General features: G+C 48.8%; 1 protein-coding gene across 2 annotated transcripts in view; it reads left to right on the top strand.

The window, feature by feature from the left end:
- GRIPAP1 (GRIP1 associated protein 1) overlaps nucleotides 1-17046 on the top strand; it is a 69530-nt gene that overhangs the window by 33316 nt on the left and 19168 nt on the right. For both annotated transcript variants that reach the window (XM_082205412.1, XM_082205411.1), the window contains 5 exons: nucleotides 554-649; nucleotides 1987-2043; nucleotides 3738-3837; nucleotides 13626-13753; nucleotides 15915-16043. In XM_082205412.1, coding sequence (XP_082061538.1) covers nucleotides 554-649; nucleotides 1987-2043; nucleotides 3738-3837; nucleotides 13626-13753; nucleotides 15915-16043 — 510 coding nt within the window. The remainder of the gene's footprint in view (nucleotides 1-553; nucleotides 650-1986; nucleotides 2044-3737; nucleotides 3838-13625; nucleotides 13754-15914; nucleotides 16044-17046) is intronic.

Here is a 17046-nt window from a genome sequence, read left to right as displayed (position 1 = left end):
ACAGCAACTGGACGATGAAGCTCAGTTATTCAGATGACCAGCAGTAGGCCTCTTTCATCCTCTTATTTATTTAGCTTTTGCTGCAGTCATTCAGAAATGTTTTTTATACTGCCCTTCATTAAAATGGATCTCAGGGCAATTTGCAATAATAGAAGCAGGGTGGGTACCCAAATTTAAAATGCAACCACCTGAAACAGAACAACACATAAAAGATAAGAAAACATACTTTAAAACACATGGATGAATCCCCGAAGCTAAAAGAGAACAACATTGGCATTCGGCAGAGGGGAGGAAAGTGGTGGTGGGTGGGTTCTCTTTTGATATCTTTTTGCTTCTTTGCTTTGGAGTTTTTGATGATTTGGAGATGTCTGCTGGTCAAATGGGCAGGGGGAAATGACTGGGGGTGCAGGTGGTAGGTTTAAGCGTGTTTTCTTCTCCCCTGCAAGTGCCTCCTTCTCAGCCACTGGCATTTTTTAAACCAGCAACAATTGCAGGGTTGGGGAAATCCCGTATCTGCTCCCCAATGCCTGCTCTTGGGTTTTCTCCTCTGCAGCTAAAGGACCGTGAGGTGGAAGCAACCAAGGAGAAGCTGCAAGAGATTGAAAGAGTGAAGGATGAACACTTGGACACAATCAGCCGACTGAAACAGGTGTGTGTGTGCTGCTGCCTGCCGGCTTCCCCCAGGAGCAGGTGCTTGGCAGCATGAGGTTCCTGGGTCCACCTGTTCCCTTCCCTCCTGATGGGTTTGCCCATCTGCTGGATTGTGCCTCTTTTCTTTCCAGCATGCTTGCAGTGTCAGGCACGGATAGGCAGGTGGTGCTGTCCCACCCCAAGTCACATATCCAGACTGGACTTCCGCAGATCCTTCTCAATGAGTCCTGGTTCCCCGTCTGGTTCACTAGGTGGAAAGTGCCCCGTGCTACGTTTGAGTGTAGCAGAGATCCTTGGGTCTAGGTCCCTTGGGTCTCTCTTCACATGCCTCCCCAGTCTTTTTATCCCATTTATCCTAGTTTAGACCAAAGGTTGGACGCGGGTGGCGCTGTGGGTTAAACCACAAAGCCTAGGACTTGCCGATCAGAAGGTTGGCGGTTCAAATCCCCGCGACGGGGTGAGCTCCTGTTGCTTGGTCCCAGTTCCTGCCAACCTAGCAGTTCGAAAGCACGTCAAAGTGCAAGTAGATAAATAGGTACTGCTCCGGCGGGAAGGTAAACGGTGTTTCCATGCGCTGCTCTGGTTCACCAGAAGCTGCTTAGTCATGCTGGCCACATGACCCAGAAGCTGTACGCCGGCTCCCTCAACCAATAAAGCGAGATGAGCGCCGCAACTCCAGAGTCCCTTTACTTAGACCAAAGGTTGGGAGGTAAAAATGAAAAATGGCAGAGTGACAGGAGGAATGTTTCCCTAGTGGTGGGTTGAAGGGGGCTAGAGGATTTGGAAGGGAGATCTGTGAGTAGAGACAGCAAAGTGTGAAGATTCTAAGTGTGAATAGTGCTCACTAACGGTTCCTTGTCATCCTGCAAGGAAGTGACAAGTGGGGTGACACAGGGCTCTGTCCTGGGCCTGTTGTTGTTCAATGTCTTTATAAACAACTTGGACGAAGGATTTGAGGGGATCCTAATCATATTTGTAGAGGACACCAAACTGGGAGGAGTAGCCAGTGCTGCTGAAGACAAAATCAGAATTCAAAATGACCTTAACAGATTAGAGATGTGGGCCAAAATTGAATGTCCAGTCCACCATGAGGACTAGAAATGTCTCCTTTTTTAAAAAAGAGGTGTTAGTATTTTTCGGGAAACGGAAGGTGGGACCCGGATTCCACAGCTTTCAGCACAGCTGTCCCCTGCATGATAACCGTTCTGCCTCTCAGAGGGTGAGACTGAGCAGAGAGGACAATTGCCAAGCATTTTCACCCCCCGAAAGTGTGATAGAAACATAATTTGGCACTTCTGGTCCCAGTGGTTTGTGACAGCCTTGTCTCCCTGGCAGGAAGTGAAGGACACGGTTGACGGGCAGCGGATCCTCGAGAAGAAAGGCAGCGCAGCGGTGAGATGGGATTTCCCCAAGGGAAGTGGGGGGGGGGGCAAGGCAAGAGACCCTGCTGATCTTTCTCTTTGAACCCAGGTTGCCATTCCTTGTTGACTCAGCCATTAACTGCCCTTCTCCCTCTGGGCTCATTTCATCTTGAGAGCAAGGCACTCTCTCTCCAAGAAAGCATGTAGCTGGAGGCTGCTGGAGGTCTTAAAGACCCCCCTCTCTGAGCTACATTCCCCACCCCTGCTAAAGAGAGAACATCAGGAGCAGCAGGCCGATAGTTGTCCACTGCAATGTATCACTTGCGGGGGGTGGGGTACTATGGTTGAAGTCCCAGAAAGAAGGAGCTGCTGTGAACTGTGAAGGCACAACAGCCACGGTGCTCCCCTGGTTGCCCCCCTGCTTGAGTCTTAAGTGCATCAGACTCTGAGCTGCTGCTGCTGCTGCTGCTGCTCCTGCTGCTGCTTTGGGTCTCCTCGCTCTTTGCTGAGCTGCATCTCACGCATGCCTTCTTGCCTGTCTGCCTCACTCCCAGCTGGTTATCCGAGCGACCAGACGCAAAGAAGCTGGGATGCAGAGGACAGAATTGCAGCTGCACTCTTCTTTTTATGGACAGCATCCCTATGCTCCCAGTACGTTTCCAAGCACAATTCAAAGTGTGGGTGTTGACCTTTAAAGCCCCAAATGGCCTCGGCCCAGTATACCTGAAGAAGCATCTCCACCCCCATCGTTCTGCCCGGACACTGAGGTCCAGCACCAAGGGCCTTCTGGTGGTTCCCTCATTGTGAGAAGCAAAGCTACAGGGAACCAGGCAGAGGGCCTTCTCGGTAGTGGCCCTCGCCCTGTGGAATGCCCTTCCATCAGATGTCAAAGAGATAAACAACTACCTGACATTTAGAAGACATCTGAAGGCAGCCCTGTTTAGGGAAGTTTTTAATGTGTAACATTTTAATGTATTTTTAATCTTTGTTGGAAGCCACCCAGAGTGGCTGGGGAAACCCAGCCAGATGAGCGGGGTACAAATAAACTACTACTACTACTACTACTACTATTACTATTATTATTATTATTATTATTATTATTATTATTATTATTATTATTATTATTATTCTGTGATGCCTCTTCCCCTCCCACCCTTCACCACGCTAAGAAATTGCCCCCTTCCCCTGCTAAGCTCTCCCAAGGCTCTACCCACCCCTGATGAGGAGGTCACTGTGGCCTCCAACTGATGCCCAATTTTGAAGGGTCCCAAGGTCCCTGGAAGTGTGTGTCTTCTGACCTTTAACTGCAGAAGTGCATAAGGGTTAGGGGTCTCCATGGAGTTAGTTAGACTGGTGTTTCCTGTTTCCATTGGATAGCAGCTATTTGGGTGGCAGCCTTCGAAGCTGGATGGGGAGAGAACCTCGTTCTTCCCACATTGTGGTCCCGGCACTCAGAGCAGCAGTTTTCGAACCGGAGCTTAGAGATTGTGATCTGTATGCAACTCTGATCTTTCCTTCTGGGTTGGATGGTTGTGGGCTCGCACTGGTGAGAGAGAGGGGGGAGTATTAACTCTGCCCATTCTCAGTGGCACCCTTTTTTATGCTGTTGCATTGGCCTGTTCGGGGCTGGGTTCTGGCACGGAAAATGGGTTGTGGGGCTAAGCCTTGCTGAAGCCTGCCTCCAGCCCTGATTTCCCTTGCGCCTCCCTCCCTCTCCCCCAACAGTTGAAGGACCTCAAGAGGCAGCTCCACCTGGAACGGAAGCGAGCGGACAAACTCCAGGAGCGGCTCCAGGAGATCTTGACCAATAGCAAGAGCCGGACAGGTGAGAGGGGGCTCCTAGGAAGAGGAAGGAACTTCCCCTCCCCTCTAGAGAACGTTGTGCTCAGAAATTGGAAGATTGTCCTGTGTTTCTGTACTTGGAACATATATGCACCTGGTGGATCAGCTGTGAAGGGTACAGGTGTTTTCAAAATAGTTGTGTTTTCCTTGAGAAGTGCTGGGTAGGAAAGGGGTCAGTTAACTGCTACCCCACCACTGCCTGTGTCTGTCTACAAGAAGGGTGGAGGTATTCCCTGCTGAGGGCCACATGTTGGTGGCAGGTGGTGCCAGAGGCAAAAGTAGGAGGGGCAACAAATGGAAATGTTGCCTTTGTACATTGGGCTGCTTTCTGCATGCGCTTAGCACACCCCTCTCTTTCCTTCCTCTAGGCAAGCAAAAGGCATTATCAGCATTCTTTTTTGGGGGGAAACAGGATACAAAGCAAGGGGGCAGTGAGGGGTGTGGCTTGGGGAGACTGCCAAGGGCCAGATAGTAAAGTCTGGAGGGCCACATTCGAGCCTCAGACTTCCCACCCTGATTTACAAGCTTGCGTTCTTTTCAGTTGGCAGGCTGCAAGCTGTTCTAAACAGCTTTTAATGCTGTATTTTATACTGCTGTAACCTGCTGTGGGACTTTCTGGTAAAATAATAATATGTAGTGATTGGTGGCTTGTACCCAAGTAGAAAACAGTGTGACAAGTTGCCCCATGGGCGAGCTGATAGGGATCTTGGAAGTAGCTTTTCCTATTCAACTGCCCTTCTCTAGGGGCTCCTTCACACAAAACTCTTCTAACTGGCCCATATTTCATACCCACTAAGATGATATTTGGAGCTGGGTGCACTTTCCCTTAAAAAGAATAATGAGAATTCTGCTCCAATGAAACCTAACTTCGTCTCTAAGAGAAAGCTGTTTTTTTTCAGGCTATATAAATCATGCACTTTAAGTTGATCTGCACAGTTGATTTCCCAGCGTTTGCTATTTTGCATAATTCTGGTTTCATTACATGTAGAGTGGAGCAGAGAGCTGTGCATAGGGCCACTCAGGGTTGCCTGCTGATCACTAGAAATTTTATTATTCTGCCACCCCTCTCTCGCTTTTCAGCTTGACCAGCTGTTGCTCACACCTCCTTTGAGTCTGCATGTGGAACTATAAGGACTAGAAACCTGTTTTAAAGCAAAAACAAAGCAAAAACTGATATTCTCACAGACAAGCTGAATTTTGCACCTTATACTGAATAGGATTTCCTTCCCCCACCCCACAGTTCCTCTAGAATCATAGCATATATATTTAGCCCCAACTATAATGTTAGCAGCACATAACATGTCTGTGTCCTCAACCTCATGTTAGATGCACCCCAGGGAGGAGAGGCAGTGATGACTCATTGTTGTGAGATAATGGAAGGTTTAAAAATGGTGAATGGTAGGCATTTAAAATATTACAGTTTTTAGCAGGTAAAGCGTTTGCGTCTTCAGCTTTTAGATACTGGAGAACTTTCCAGACTTGACTCTTGAGACTCAACTCAAGATATGGACTGGGGTGGCTTAGAGCCACCCCTGAATGGGAGAGCCATGATAGATGGAGGCACCGGATACTTACCAGGCCTGTTTGAGACGTCACCTCTCCCCCCGCAGTGCTGAACGAAGTCCGCTTGAATTCTGTGTTTGGAATAAATGAAGCATTCGGAGGAAATGCATTTCCAGAAAATTTATTAAGAACTTGCTCAGGCAGCAGCTTTCAAAGCTCCTGGCTCAGCGTTCCTGTGAACACAGGTAGCATTCCTAATGGGAAAAACAGCCCCTTCTTCCATCCCCGGACACTGCTGCAGTAGGAAGCCAGCTGCCCAGCTGGTGCTGTGGTCAGTCGGACACCTGGCTGTGTCAGCTGCGTGGCCCAGGGAGGGTAGAAGGAACTGTGCCACGGTAGAGTTGACCTGCAGGTGCGTAAGCATGAAAACAGATGATCTCTTAAATGAGCCATCTGGTTGAGGCTTCAGAGAGAGAGAGAGAGGATAATGGGGAAGAGAGAATGTGGGTGTCAGATTTGTGTCTGGCAGCCCTGCACCACGATTGCATATGTTTGTGTGTGTAGGAGTGTTGCTGCTGGGGCAGAGCTGGGTTGTGTGAGGTCACAGTCAGAGCAAGCTGCTCTCCGTGGAGGAAACAGGTGACATCTATGAGGACTGCAAGCGAAAAGGAAGGTAACGGAGGTGGGGAGAGGAAGTCGAAAGGCTGATTCTTTAGAGTATCAACAGGAAACTGGAAGACATTGTCAGGACACAGTAGGAAGGCGAGAACTGTTTGAAAAATGTTCCCTTTTCTATGGGAAGAACTTCCCCTTGCTGCAGATGAAACGCATCAGAGTTTTTATTCGGCAAAGTGAAAGTCCAGGGAACCTTGGGAGGAAGTGATCATGTCCTCTTGGGTTTTGTTATACACAGGCAAGGGGAAGCTGAGCATCGTCTTCTTCTTCTTTGACGATCTTTTGTAGCCGAATAAGATTGTCTTCCATGAACACGGTCTTAATGGTGTGTCCGTGACTGTGGAGGCCAATTCTGGATCCACACGTCCTTCCACAGTGGGGACATAGGTTTTCGGGTGGGAGTTGATCATGATGAGGGTTTGCCAAACATGCCTTCCTCTTAGCATGTTTCTCCCTTTTGTCCTAAGTTTGAGAGTCTTCAGAGTCCATGACACCCTTGGTAAAGGCTGTCCTCCAATAGAGCACTTGCAGACCAGTCTTTCCCAGTTGTCAGTGTTTGTGCTACATTTTTAAGGGCTTGGACTCAGGGGACCCTCCCACTCTACAATTCTATGATTCTATGCAAGTAAGACTTTCTCAGTGTCTTCTGTCTTGGTTTATGTTAAGGGCTTATTGAGAAGGCCTGTGGCTCAATCGTAGAGCATTGGCTTTGCATGCAAAAGGTCCCAGATTCAATCCCTCGCATCTCTAGGTAGGGCTAGGAGAAAACCCTGTCTGAAGACCTGGATTGCCCTTGCCTGTCAGCGTAGACCAGTGGGTCTGACCCAATATAAAGCAGCTTCCTCCGTTTCTGTATTCCAAGGACCAGATGAGTAGACCTGGTTGACCCAAGCTTTTAGGGCTGCTGAATTTCTACTGTCTTCCAGTGCACAAAAGAGTTCCATGTAGGAATTTAATCACGTGAAAGTGGCCCATGGCCTTAATTTAGAGACTAGAACTCCTAGCCTTGCCCTGCAGACAACATCTGTCAAGCGAAGGCTGTCTGTCTCTTTCACAAGTTCAGTCATTGCCCATCAGTACGGCAGGGGGTGATCCTGGCTTCACCTGGTCTGCAGTTATAAAATAAATAGCATAATCTGCACAAAGTGTTTTCAAGCACGCGGAAAGGTGTCCCATCAACTCCTGCAGTCAAGTTCTAGAAACCAGATCTCTTGACCTCCCTTTGCATGTTCTAAGCCACTAAACGCTGCTCACTTACTAAAGGACAAAAGCACAGGAAACTTCCAACCTGCCCAGTCTCCTCCTGGGACCACCCACTAGGATCCATTCCTCTCCCAGGAGACCACCTTGTCCCTTGATGCTGCACCATTTTGCGTTTCTTGGGCCACAGGCACAAGATTTCACCCTTGCACCCGGCAATCATTTGCATGCGCTTAGAAAATATTTCTTCCAACCATAGGCATGCGTTTGATGGGTCACAAGTGCAGCCCTTTCTCTGCTCCCTGGCTTTGAGGGCAGCAGAGCAGTCAAAAGGTATTTAAAGGAGCAGTTCCTCCATGTTTGAAAGCGATTTTCCTGATTGTGTCCTGCTTCTCTGCCTCCAAGTATGGTTGGGAAAAGGGATTGTCAGCTGTTGCTGCTAGTGCAACCTGCAGAGAACTCTCTCTCTCTCTCTCTCTCTCTCTTTCTCTCTCTCTCTGTTCCTCTCCCTCTCTCTCTTTAAAGGAGGCCTTGAAGTGAGCGCCATTCCTTCCTTGGTCCCCAAGAGGCACTGTCATTTGGCCCCTGGCAAATTGCTTGGGAGGGATGCCTTTTATCTCCCTGCTTTGATCTAATGCACCCTGGAGTGTGAAGGGACTTTCATTGCCTTCTGAATTCCTCCGTTTTGTGTGTGTTGTGTGTGTGTGCGCGCACACACGCTCGCGTCTGTTTTTTCCAGAGCAGCCTGCACAAAAGAGTCCTTCTCCCTCCACAGGGCTTTCTCCCAGCATGGAGTTCTGTTGAAAAGCCATCGTCTGCGTAATCCCCTCTTCTCTCTCCCTCTTAACAAAGAGCCAGTGACCTCCAACTCAGCTTGCTCCTTTAAAAGAAAGAAAGCTGAGCTAAAGAGGAAGAGAGTCACAGGCGGGAGATTGAAAGGCATCCGTTGGTCCCAGGGGAGGTTAGCGCTTGAGTTAACAGGTGGGCTTGAAAGGCGCTGGAGGCCACTTGCAGCAGGGAGTTCAGGAGGGGCGTATAGTCGGCAGTTCCCAGCATTGAATGGGTCTCTTGTTTTCACCACCGGATTAAAAATTAACCAGCCGGGCTGGGCAGCTGCAGCACTTGCTTGTAGGATTTCTCACTTCCTACACACCCAGCACTCTCCCTCTGCAAAGCTCTCCGGCAGGCAGGCAGGCAGCACAAATGGCTAGAAATGCCATTTCTGGGCTTGTGGAACAGTCTGGGAACACCAGGTGCTCGGAGTTGAGTGGAGCAAAGTGGAGAAAGGACCTGGTAGATCATTTGGATAGGAGTTCCTCATGAGGCCCCATGCAAGAGCATACCTATTACAAGCTTATGTGTGTGTGTTTCAAAGAATATATATGCCTCTTTTTGCTCTTTCTTTGATTGAGGCATGGCAGATAAACGGTGACTGTCTGCTTGCAATGTTGCTTCCAGGTTCTGACTCTGTTCCCGCCCTCTATTTCCCTACTCCCCCACTTTTTATAACTAACCACAGTTTTTGAGAATTTTTATTAGGGAGATGTGGCACTCTAGCCTGACCCAAGAAACGGAATCCAGGCTGGAACTGGGCAGGGGCTGGGATTGTGCATATGTAAACAGTTCTTGGTTCTCAGTGGCTGGGATCAAGAAGGGGTGAGGGAGCAGGGTCCACATTTAGCCTTTGGGTGTCCTGGAATACAACATTTTACTTCCGCCCATAAAAATGAACAGCGGCCATATTACCCCTGTTTGGGGAATGGCCTCTGCTCGATTGCCGAGTGTACACCTTGCAAGCAGCCAATAGCCCAGGTTCAGTCCCTATCACACAAACAGCCCATCCATCGTCACAATGGGCATTTTGCTAATAAAAGGCTTGGAAAGGCTTAAAGTGCTTCACTTAGGTTATCTCAGCGATGCTTACAGCTGCGCTATAGGGGGGCATTCTGATTTCCCTTGTGTTTCCCATGGCTAGTGGGGGGGCTGAAGCTGCAGCAGATGTGGCTCTCCTTTAACTACCAAACTCGTGGCAGAGGTGGGAGTTGTATTAGTGTCTTCACATCTCCACGCAATGGAGGGGAAATTGGGTCTGCTGCTCAGCTTCTCTCTACATTTCATCTGCTGTCTTTCTAGAGTAGGAATTTGTGCTCTTTTAGTTCTTTTTGGTTTGTTCCAAAGGATACCGTCCATTTTAGCTGTCCCATGGTGTGGGGATGTGGGAGTGCCTGATATCCTAACTTTTTAATCTATAGGGTTTATGGCAAAACAACCACAATAACATAAACCACAGTTGGTTAAGACACATTTGTTGTCGTTTAATCATGTCCAACCCTTTGTGACCCATGGACCAGAGCACGCCAGGCACTCCTGTCTTCCACTGCCTCCCGCAGTTTGGTCAAACTCATGTTAGTAGCTTCGAGAACACTCTCCAACCATCTCGTCCTCTGTCGTCCCCTTCTCCTTGTGCCCTCCATCTTTCCCAACATCAGGGTCTTTTCCAGGGAGTCTTCTCTTCTCATGAGGTGGCCAAAGTCTTGGAGCCTCAGCTTCAGGATCTGTCCTTCCAGTGAGCACTCAGGGCTGATTTTTTTAAGAATGGAGAGGTTTGATCTTCTTGCAGTCCATGGCACTCTCAAGAGTCTCCTCCAGCACCATAATTCAAAATCATCAATTCTTCGGCGATCAGCCTTCTTTATGGTCCAGCCACATAAAGACACATAAGACGTTGCAAACCTCAAAACAAAAACAAAATCCAGCAACATTATGCATCATAACAAGCCCAATTTTCCCCTATAAAAACTACATTTCTGCTTGTCGATTAAAGCCTTGTGAACGCCCTCTGGACAGGAGTTTCATAACCTCCGCACACTGTTCAGAAGGCTGTGCTTTGTGTAGTTACCCATCCCACTTCAGATGGCAAAGCCAAGCCTCTGAGGGTGACTCAAGGGCCCAGATAGTGTCTTATGCAAGACTCCTAGAGCTGGAAAATGCCTGGCAGGTCTAGTGCAACTCCCTGCTCAGTGTGGGATCTGCAACTGCAGCATCCCTGACAGATGTCTGTCCGGCCTCTGCTGAAGCACCTGCAAGGAAGGAGAGCTCTCGAGGCAGATTGTCCCACTGTCAAACAGCAACCTTCAAGGTACCAGTGATCTTCAGCCTTGTAGTCCAGCATCTTCTGCTATTTTTATTTAAATACAAAAATAAGGTAATACACCATGTATATTGTTTCAAGTAATATAATCTGGATGTTAGCAAGACATTAGTGACAGTGGCCAGATTCTTTTTAACTTTATAATTTGTTTTTTTTTAAATAAAAAAAATCACTATTCATTAATTCACCACAGTCTTTAATTCATAGCAGTCTTGCAGTTGTTTCATTGACAAGCTCCTGCTTTCGCTCCCCTCTTTGAAAATCGTATCAAATGATCCCACATTACGATAAATTCGTATTCACTGTCAAATGATGCCGTGCTGGTAGATGAGACCCTTGTGAGACCAGCCAAGCCCAGGTAGGAGGACTGAGACAGGAGAGCTAGGAAGAAAGGAAAGACGGCCCCTGGATCCCCATTGAGCAGATGGTTTGGGAACCCCTCTGGTCTTGGATACTGGTTCCCCTTCCAGAGGCTTCTCTGCAGTCAGCTTTGCTAAAACGCATTTAAAAAAAAAACAAAACAAAAGAAGCCAGCTCCGTTGTTTAGGGGGTCTGGTGAATGCACCAGATGGTCTGTACTGGAAGCTGCATTCTGCAATCTGCTGTGTAAAAAGTGTCCCTCGTCTTTTGTGTGTGTGTGTTGGGGGGGGGTGTACTCAAGCAGATTTATATCCTGCCCTTTCTCTAATGAATTCAGGGGGGAGTACACAGTTCCCCACCCCCATTTTTATATAATCACAATAGCCATGTGAGGCAGGTGAGACTGAGAAATAATAACCTACGGTAATCCAGCGAGTTTTGTGCCCAAGCAAGAATGGTAATAGCAAAGTTTTGTTTATTAGACCAAGGGTGGGCTAAATCTTGACCCACTAATGGATTAGTGGGCATTTTTTGCTGGGATTCTGAGAGAATGCTTGACTAGCTAGAGCTTGATCTGATCCATTAAGGTACTACTTTATGCTCTTCAGCAGCAAGAATACAGACTCAGGATCACTTCATACGTGCAATTTACATTTTAGCTGTGTTAGAGTATGTACTCTTGCTGTGTACATTATAAAATACACTGGTAGACTGTGGGCAGTGTGTTTCAGCACTTTGGACAGCTCCTTGGTCCTATCCCTTAGAATAGAGATGGGGAACTTGGAGCGCTCCAGGTGGTGTTGGATCCCAGCTCCCATCACCCCCAACCAGCATGACCAATGCTCAACATCTGGAGGGCCAAAGGTTTCTCTTCCTGGTCTTAAGAGAAGAAAATGCAACAATAATACCAATGCTAGCAAGGTAGAGGGACCCCTGACCATTAGGTCCAGTCGCGGATGACTCTGGGGTTGTGCGCTCATCTCGCTCTATAGGCTGAGGGAGCCGGCGTACAGCTTCCAGGTCACGTGGCCAGCATGACTAAGCCGCTTCTGGTGAACCAGAGCAGCGCACGGAAACGCCGTTTACCTTCCCGTCGGAGTGGTACCTATTTATCTACCTGTACTTTGATGTGCTTTTGGACTGTTAGGTTGGCAGGAGCAGGGACTGAGCAATGGGAGCTCACCCCGTCGCGGGGATTCGAACCACCGACCTTCTGATCGGCAAGTCCTAGGCTCTGTTGTTTAGACCACAGCACCACCCGCATCCCAGCTAGTAGTAGTAGTAACTGTTGTGATGTACAAGAGCCCTACAGGAAGCGTTCAGGAATCTAGCTGGATTTTCAGTATGGGTTTATTCAGTTGCAGTCTTTCTGCATCGTAAAACAAGCAGTGTGGGTACATTCAACATACACAGCACACAGGTGGAATTATATTCAGGGAGAAGCCTTCACCTCTTCATACTCCTACCAACTAACTGAAGTGGGAAGTCAACCATGCCTCTTTATACTAGCTGGATCAGTTAGGCAACGCCCCGTGTCTCGTGATGCTTAGTCATCACATGCTGCTGAGTCAGCATTCCCAGTTAGCACAGAGTGTTTAACTCCACTTCAACAGTAACAATATCTTGGACTTTTGCTATCTGTATCCTGAGCAGAAATGAAATATAGGGTACCTTTGGCAGGAAGGATTCCAAATGAGGTTGGCTGGTACATTGAGCATAATCTTTCATGAACGCGAGCAGACATAGCACAGAAGCTTAAAGCTGGGAATTCAACATGAGCAAACCACTTCAGACTGCCAGGAAACTCCCATGTGACAAACACCTTGGGCTTGTGTGCAAACACCATGCCCCCAATACATTAACCATGGTTGGGGAAGTGGGCTTTTGGGGCGGGTCAAATCCCCCTGCTGGCCTTTTGCATGATTCAGAGTTACATTGACACCAACCTTTACAACGGCCAGTGTTTCGTTTTAACCAGCTTATGGGTCCTGGTTAAGATGCATAGCATTAACCATTCTATAAGAAGTATTAGCTGAGAGTAAAAGCCAGTAGAGGGAAGTCAAATTTGTACGGGGGTGGAGGCATTGGTCTATGCGACTCTGGGATCCAGCAGCCTGCTCCTGATCCCTAATCTGTGGTTAATGGATTCTGAATGCTTGCCTCCACTGGGAACCTTGTGTGTTCCTGATTATGTAAACAAGATTGGTTCTGTCTAGCTCCTAGGGGCCACTTGGGAGTTCTGCAAAAGCAGAGAGGTGGTTTCTCCTAAGGAAAGAAGTTGGTGTTGTTTTGGGGGGAGATGTGAGAACAGTGAGATCAGTTTAGGACAAGATTCAGCCGCAGAGCAGTGCGGGGGTTGGAACTTACATCCAAACGCTCAGGTAAATCCTGCTTTGGGTGGACAGTCTCTGACACCATCTTTTTTCAAAATACTCCTTGGGATATGCTAGGAAATAGCACCTTCCGGGAAATCAGATCCCCCAGGGAGCTAAGCTAACCACTCAGCTGGTTATTTGCAGCCAGGTACTTTCAGAGATTTGAGGGTGGGGAGGGAGAGAGAGAAGAGCCTGAATCTGTGTTTAATATGAACTGCAGCTTGTTCATGCCAGCCCTGTTTGAGGAGCAGATACCAGCCCGTGATGTGCAACGGACATTACCTAGGCTATGGTGTATGCGTGTGTGTACTTTCTGACTGTTGAAAGTATTGTCTCTGAGCATGCAGAGAGTGTTCTTCCTGTGCCAAGGAGCTGCCCCCAGCTAGCAACTACAAACCTGCGGGTTACAGGGCAGAGCAATGGGGAGCGGCTGTGGCTTTCTAGCTGCTTTGGACCCCAGAACTGCCACCCTTATTTGCGTTTCTAACATTGTGCTCTGCCCTCCAGGAATCGAGGATCTTGTCTTGGCAGATATCAGCTCGCCCAGCAGGGCACAGACGGGAGACAGCAGCAGCATCTCCTCCTTCAGCTACCGTGAAATCATGAAAGAGGGATCTGGAGCCGGCAGCAACAAGGTGAGGCATGAATAGGTGTCAGGAGGTTTGGCTGTAGGTTCCAAGGACGCCAGAGCCCTTGAAGGCGTGAGGTCTGTAATTTCTCTTCCTGCACCTGTGGATGGGAGCAGACACCTGGAGCTTGCCTTTCCTCAGATTTGAGGAAGGGCCATAGCTCAGTGGTAGATCATTTGCTTTATAAGCGGAAGGTCCCAGGTTCAGTCCCTGGCATTTCTAGGTAGGGTTTGGAAAGATCCCTGCCTGAAATCCTGGAGAGCTGCTGCCAGTCAGTGTAGACAGTACTGAGCTAGATGGACCCAAAGCAGCTTCCTGTGTTCCAAACTTTCACTCCTGGGTTGTTGGTAGTTTTCCTATGGTGCCATTTTAGGGATGGTGCTGCGGGAGTCCCTGTCCCCATGCAACTGGTCTTGCAGACAGCACAAGAACTCATTAGGATCGCCTCTATTTCTGGCCAGCTCATTGATTCTACCCAGGGGGTGATTATTTATAACTGGTGATGTTGGGGGATGAGTGTTCAGGCCCCTGGGCTCTCACTTGTGGGGTGCCTCAGGGTTCTGTCCTCTCCCCCATGCTTTTTAACATCTACATGAAGCTGCTGGGAGAGATCATCAGGAGGTTTGGGCTGGGTGTTCATCAGTATGCAAATGATACCCAGCTCTACCTCTCTTTTAAATCAGAACCAGTGAAGGCAGTGAAGGTCCTGTGTGAGTGTCTGGAGGCGGTTGGAGGATGGGTGGTGGCTAACGGATTGAGGTTGAATCCTGACAAGACAGAAGTACGGTTCTTGGGGGACAGGGGCGAGCTGGTGTGGGGGACTCCCTGGTCCTGAATGGGGTAACTGTGCCCCTGAAGGACCAGGTGCAAAGCCTGGGAGTCATTTTGGACTCACAGCTGTCCATGGAGGTGCAGGTCAATTCTGTGTCCAGGGCAGTTGTTTACCAGCTCCATCTGGTACACAGGCTGAGACCCTACCTGCCCGCAGACTGCCTTGCCAGAGTGGTGCATGCTCTAGTTATCTCCCGCTTGGACTGCAATGCACTATATGTGGGGCTACCTTTGAAGGTGACTTGGAAACTGCAGTTAATCCAGAATGTGGCAGCTAGACTGGTGACTGGGAGTGGCTGCCGAGACCATATAACACCAGTCCTGAAAGATCTTCATTGGCTCTCAGTACGTTTCCGAGCACAATTAAAAGTGTTGGTGCTGACCTTTAAAGCCCTAAATGGCCTCGGTCCAGTATACCTGAAGGAGCGTCTCCACCCCCCATCGTTCAGCCCGGACACTGAGATCCAGCACCGAGGGCCTTATGGCAGTTCCCTCGCTTTGAGAAGTGAGGTTGCAGGGAACCAGGCAGAGGGCCTTCTTGGCGCCTGCCCTGTAGAACACCCTCCCACCAGATGTCAAGGCAATAAGAAACTATTTTACTTTTAAAAGACAACTGAAGGCGGCCCTGTTTAGGGAAGTTTTTAATGTTCGATGCTGCATTGTTTTTAATATTCGGTTGGAAGCCGCCCAGAGTGGCTGGGGAATAAATAATAATATATTATTATTAGTATTATTAGTAGATCAACTTGATCTATGTATTAGCTGCACAAGCCAAAGGAATCCTTTTGCTGTTGTTTTTAAAGGTTGCCTCTGTGTGTGTGGTTGTTTGACCTGCCTTTGAAGTTGCCACAACAAAGACTCTTAAAATAAACTGGGTGTGTTATTCCCCACCCCTGCAATATAATCTTGAACATATCCAAGGGAAACTCTCACCCACCCACTGGCTTCTTTTCTCCCAAAGTCTTGTCTGAAGATTGGAGAAAATGGGGTTCTTTAAGAAGAAGAAGAAGAAGAAGAAACAGCCAATCAGTTCTTTACTGGAAAATTGGCCAGGGTGTCAGGCATGAGGTTACTCGTCTTATGCTATAGGACGATGGATATTCTGTGGGTGGCTAGCAGCTAGATTGGTAGCTTGGGGCCTGCATCCCTATAATTGTTACTTAATTTTTTACATGCAGTTTTGATGTTAAAGTTAATTAGTGAGACACCTTTGAGCACTTTGCAAAATGAGAGAGAAATGTTAAAAAAATTACTTTGGGGGTGGAGGATGATGGATGCAGTGAAAGACTCTGCTTGGGCTGCCAGCCTGCCTGCCAACCCCCTTCTCTGCTTGCAGTCCACCACAGGCAGCCCGCAGTCGCAGTCGCAACCCCCTCGGCCAGCTGACCTCTCGGATGAGGAGATCTCCGAGCTCTTCCAGCGCCTGGCAGAAGTTCAGCAGGAGAAATGGCTGCTGGAGGAGAAGGTATGGAGACCTCTGCAGGCCTGGCTTTGGAATGGCAGAATAGGCTCTTGTGTGGCACCTTACGGCAGGTCCATACTGGCTCTCCCGCAGTATGGCTGGCGAAGCCGGATGTCTGTACACAGTGATACACTCCCAGCTCCTGCCAGTGACTGAGAACGTTACCTCTCGGGAGTTTTGTCTGTGCTTGACTCTGTGGTAGGGGTGCAGAACTTTTATCAGCCTGAGGGCGGTATTTCCCCCGGAGCCAGTGTGGTGTAGTGGTTAAGAGCGGTAGTCACGTAATCTGGGTAACCGGGTTCGCGTCTCCGCTCCTCCACATGCAGCTGCTGGGTGACCCCCACTCACCTCACAGAGTGTTTGTTGTGGGGGAGGAAGGGAAAGGAGATTGTTAGCCGCTTTGAGACTCCTGAAGGGGAGTGAAAGGCGGGATATCAAATCCAAACTCTTCTTCTTATTCTATAACTTTTTGGGGGGGGGCATGTGAGGGATGGTGGTAAGATCAGGGGCAAAAAGTAGGTGGGTTAATGGATGTGACTATTAACCTTTGTATAAAGGTAAAAGTACCCCTGACCATTAGGTCCAGTCATGGATGACTCTGGGGTTGCGGCGCTCATCTTGCTCTATAGGCCGAGGGGACTGGCCGGCATTTGTCCGCAGACAGCATGTTGTCAGCATGACTAAGCCGCTTCTGGCAAACCAGAGCAGTGCACGGAAATGTCGTGTACCTTCCCGCTGGAGTGGTACCTATTTATCTACTTGCATTTTGATTTGCTTTCGAACTGCTAGGTTGGCAGAAGGAGGGACCGAGCAACGGGAGCTCACCCCGTCGCTGGGATTCGAACTGCCGACCTTCTGATCGGCAAGCCCTAGGCTCTGTGGTTTAGACCACAGCGCCACCCACATCCCCTATGAACCTTTGTACAATAGACTATTTCGAGCCACACAAAGCCAGAGGTTCCTACATAGACCCCTGTCTCTATCAACCATTCAGAAAAGCAAGAGG

Source organism: Podarcis vaucheri, assembly GCF_965113315.1.
Source record: "Podarcis vaucheri genome assembly, chromosome: 17".
Classification (NCBI taxonomy): domain Eukaryota; kingdom Metazoa; phylum Chordata; class Lepidosauria; order Squamata; family Lacertidae; genus Podarcis; species Podarcis vaucheri.
Note: the sequence above shows the minus strand (reverse complement) of the source record. Positions and strands in the feature narration are given on the sequence as shown.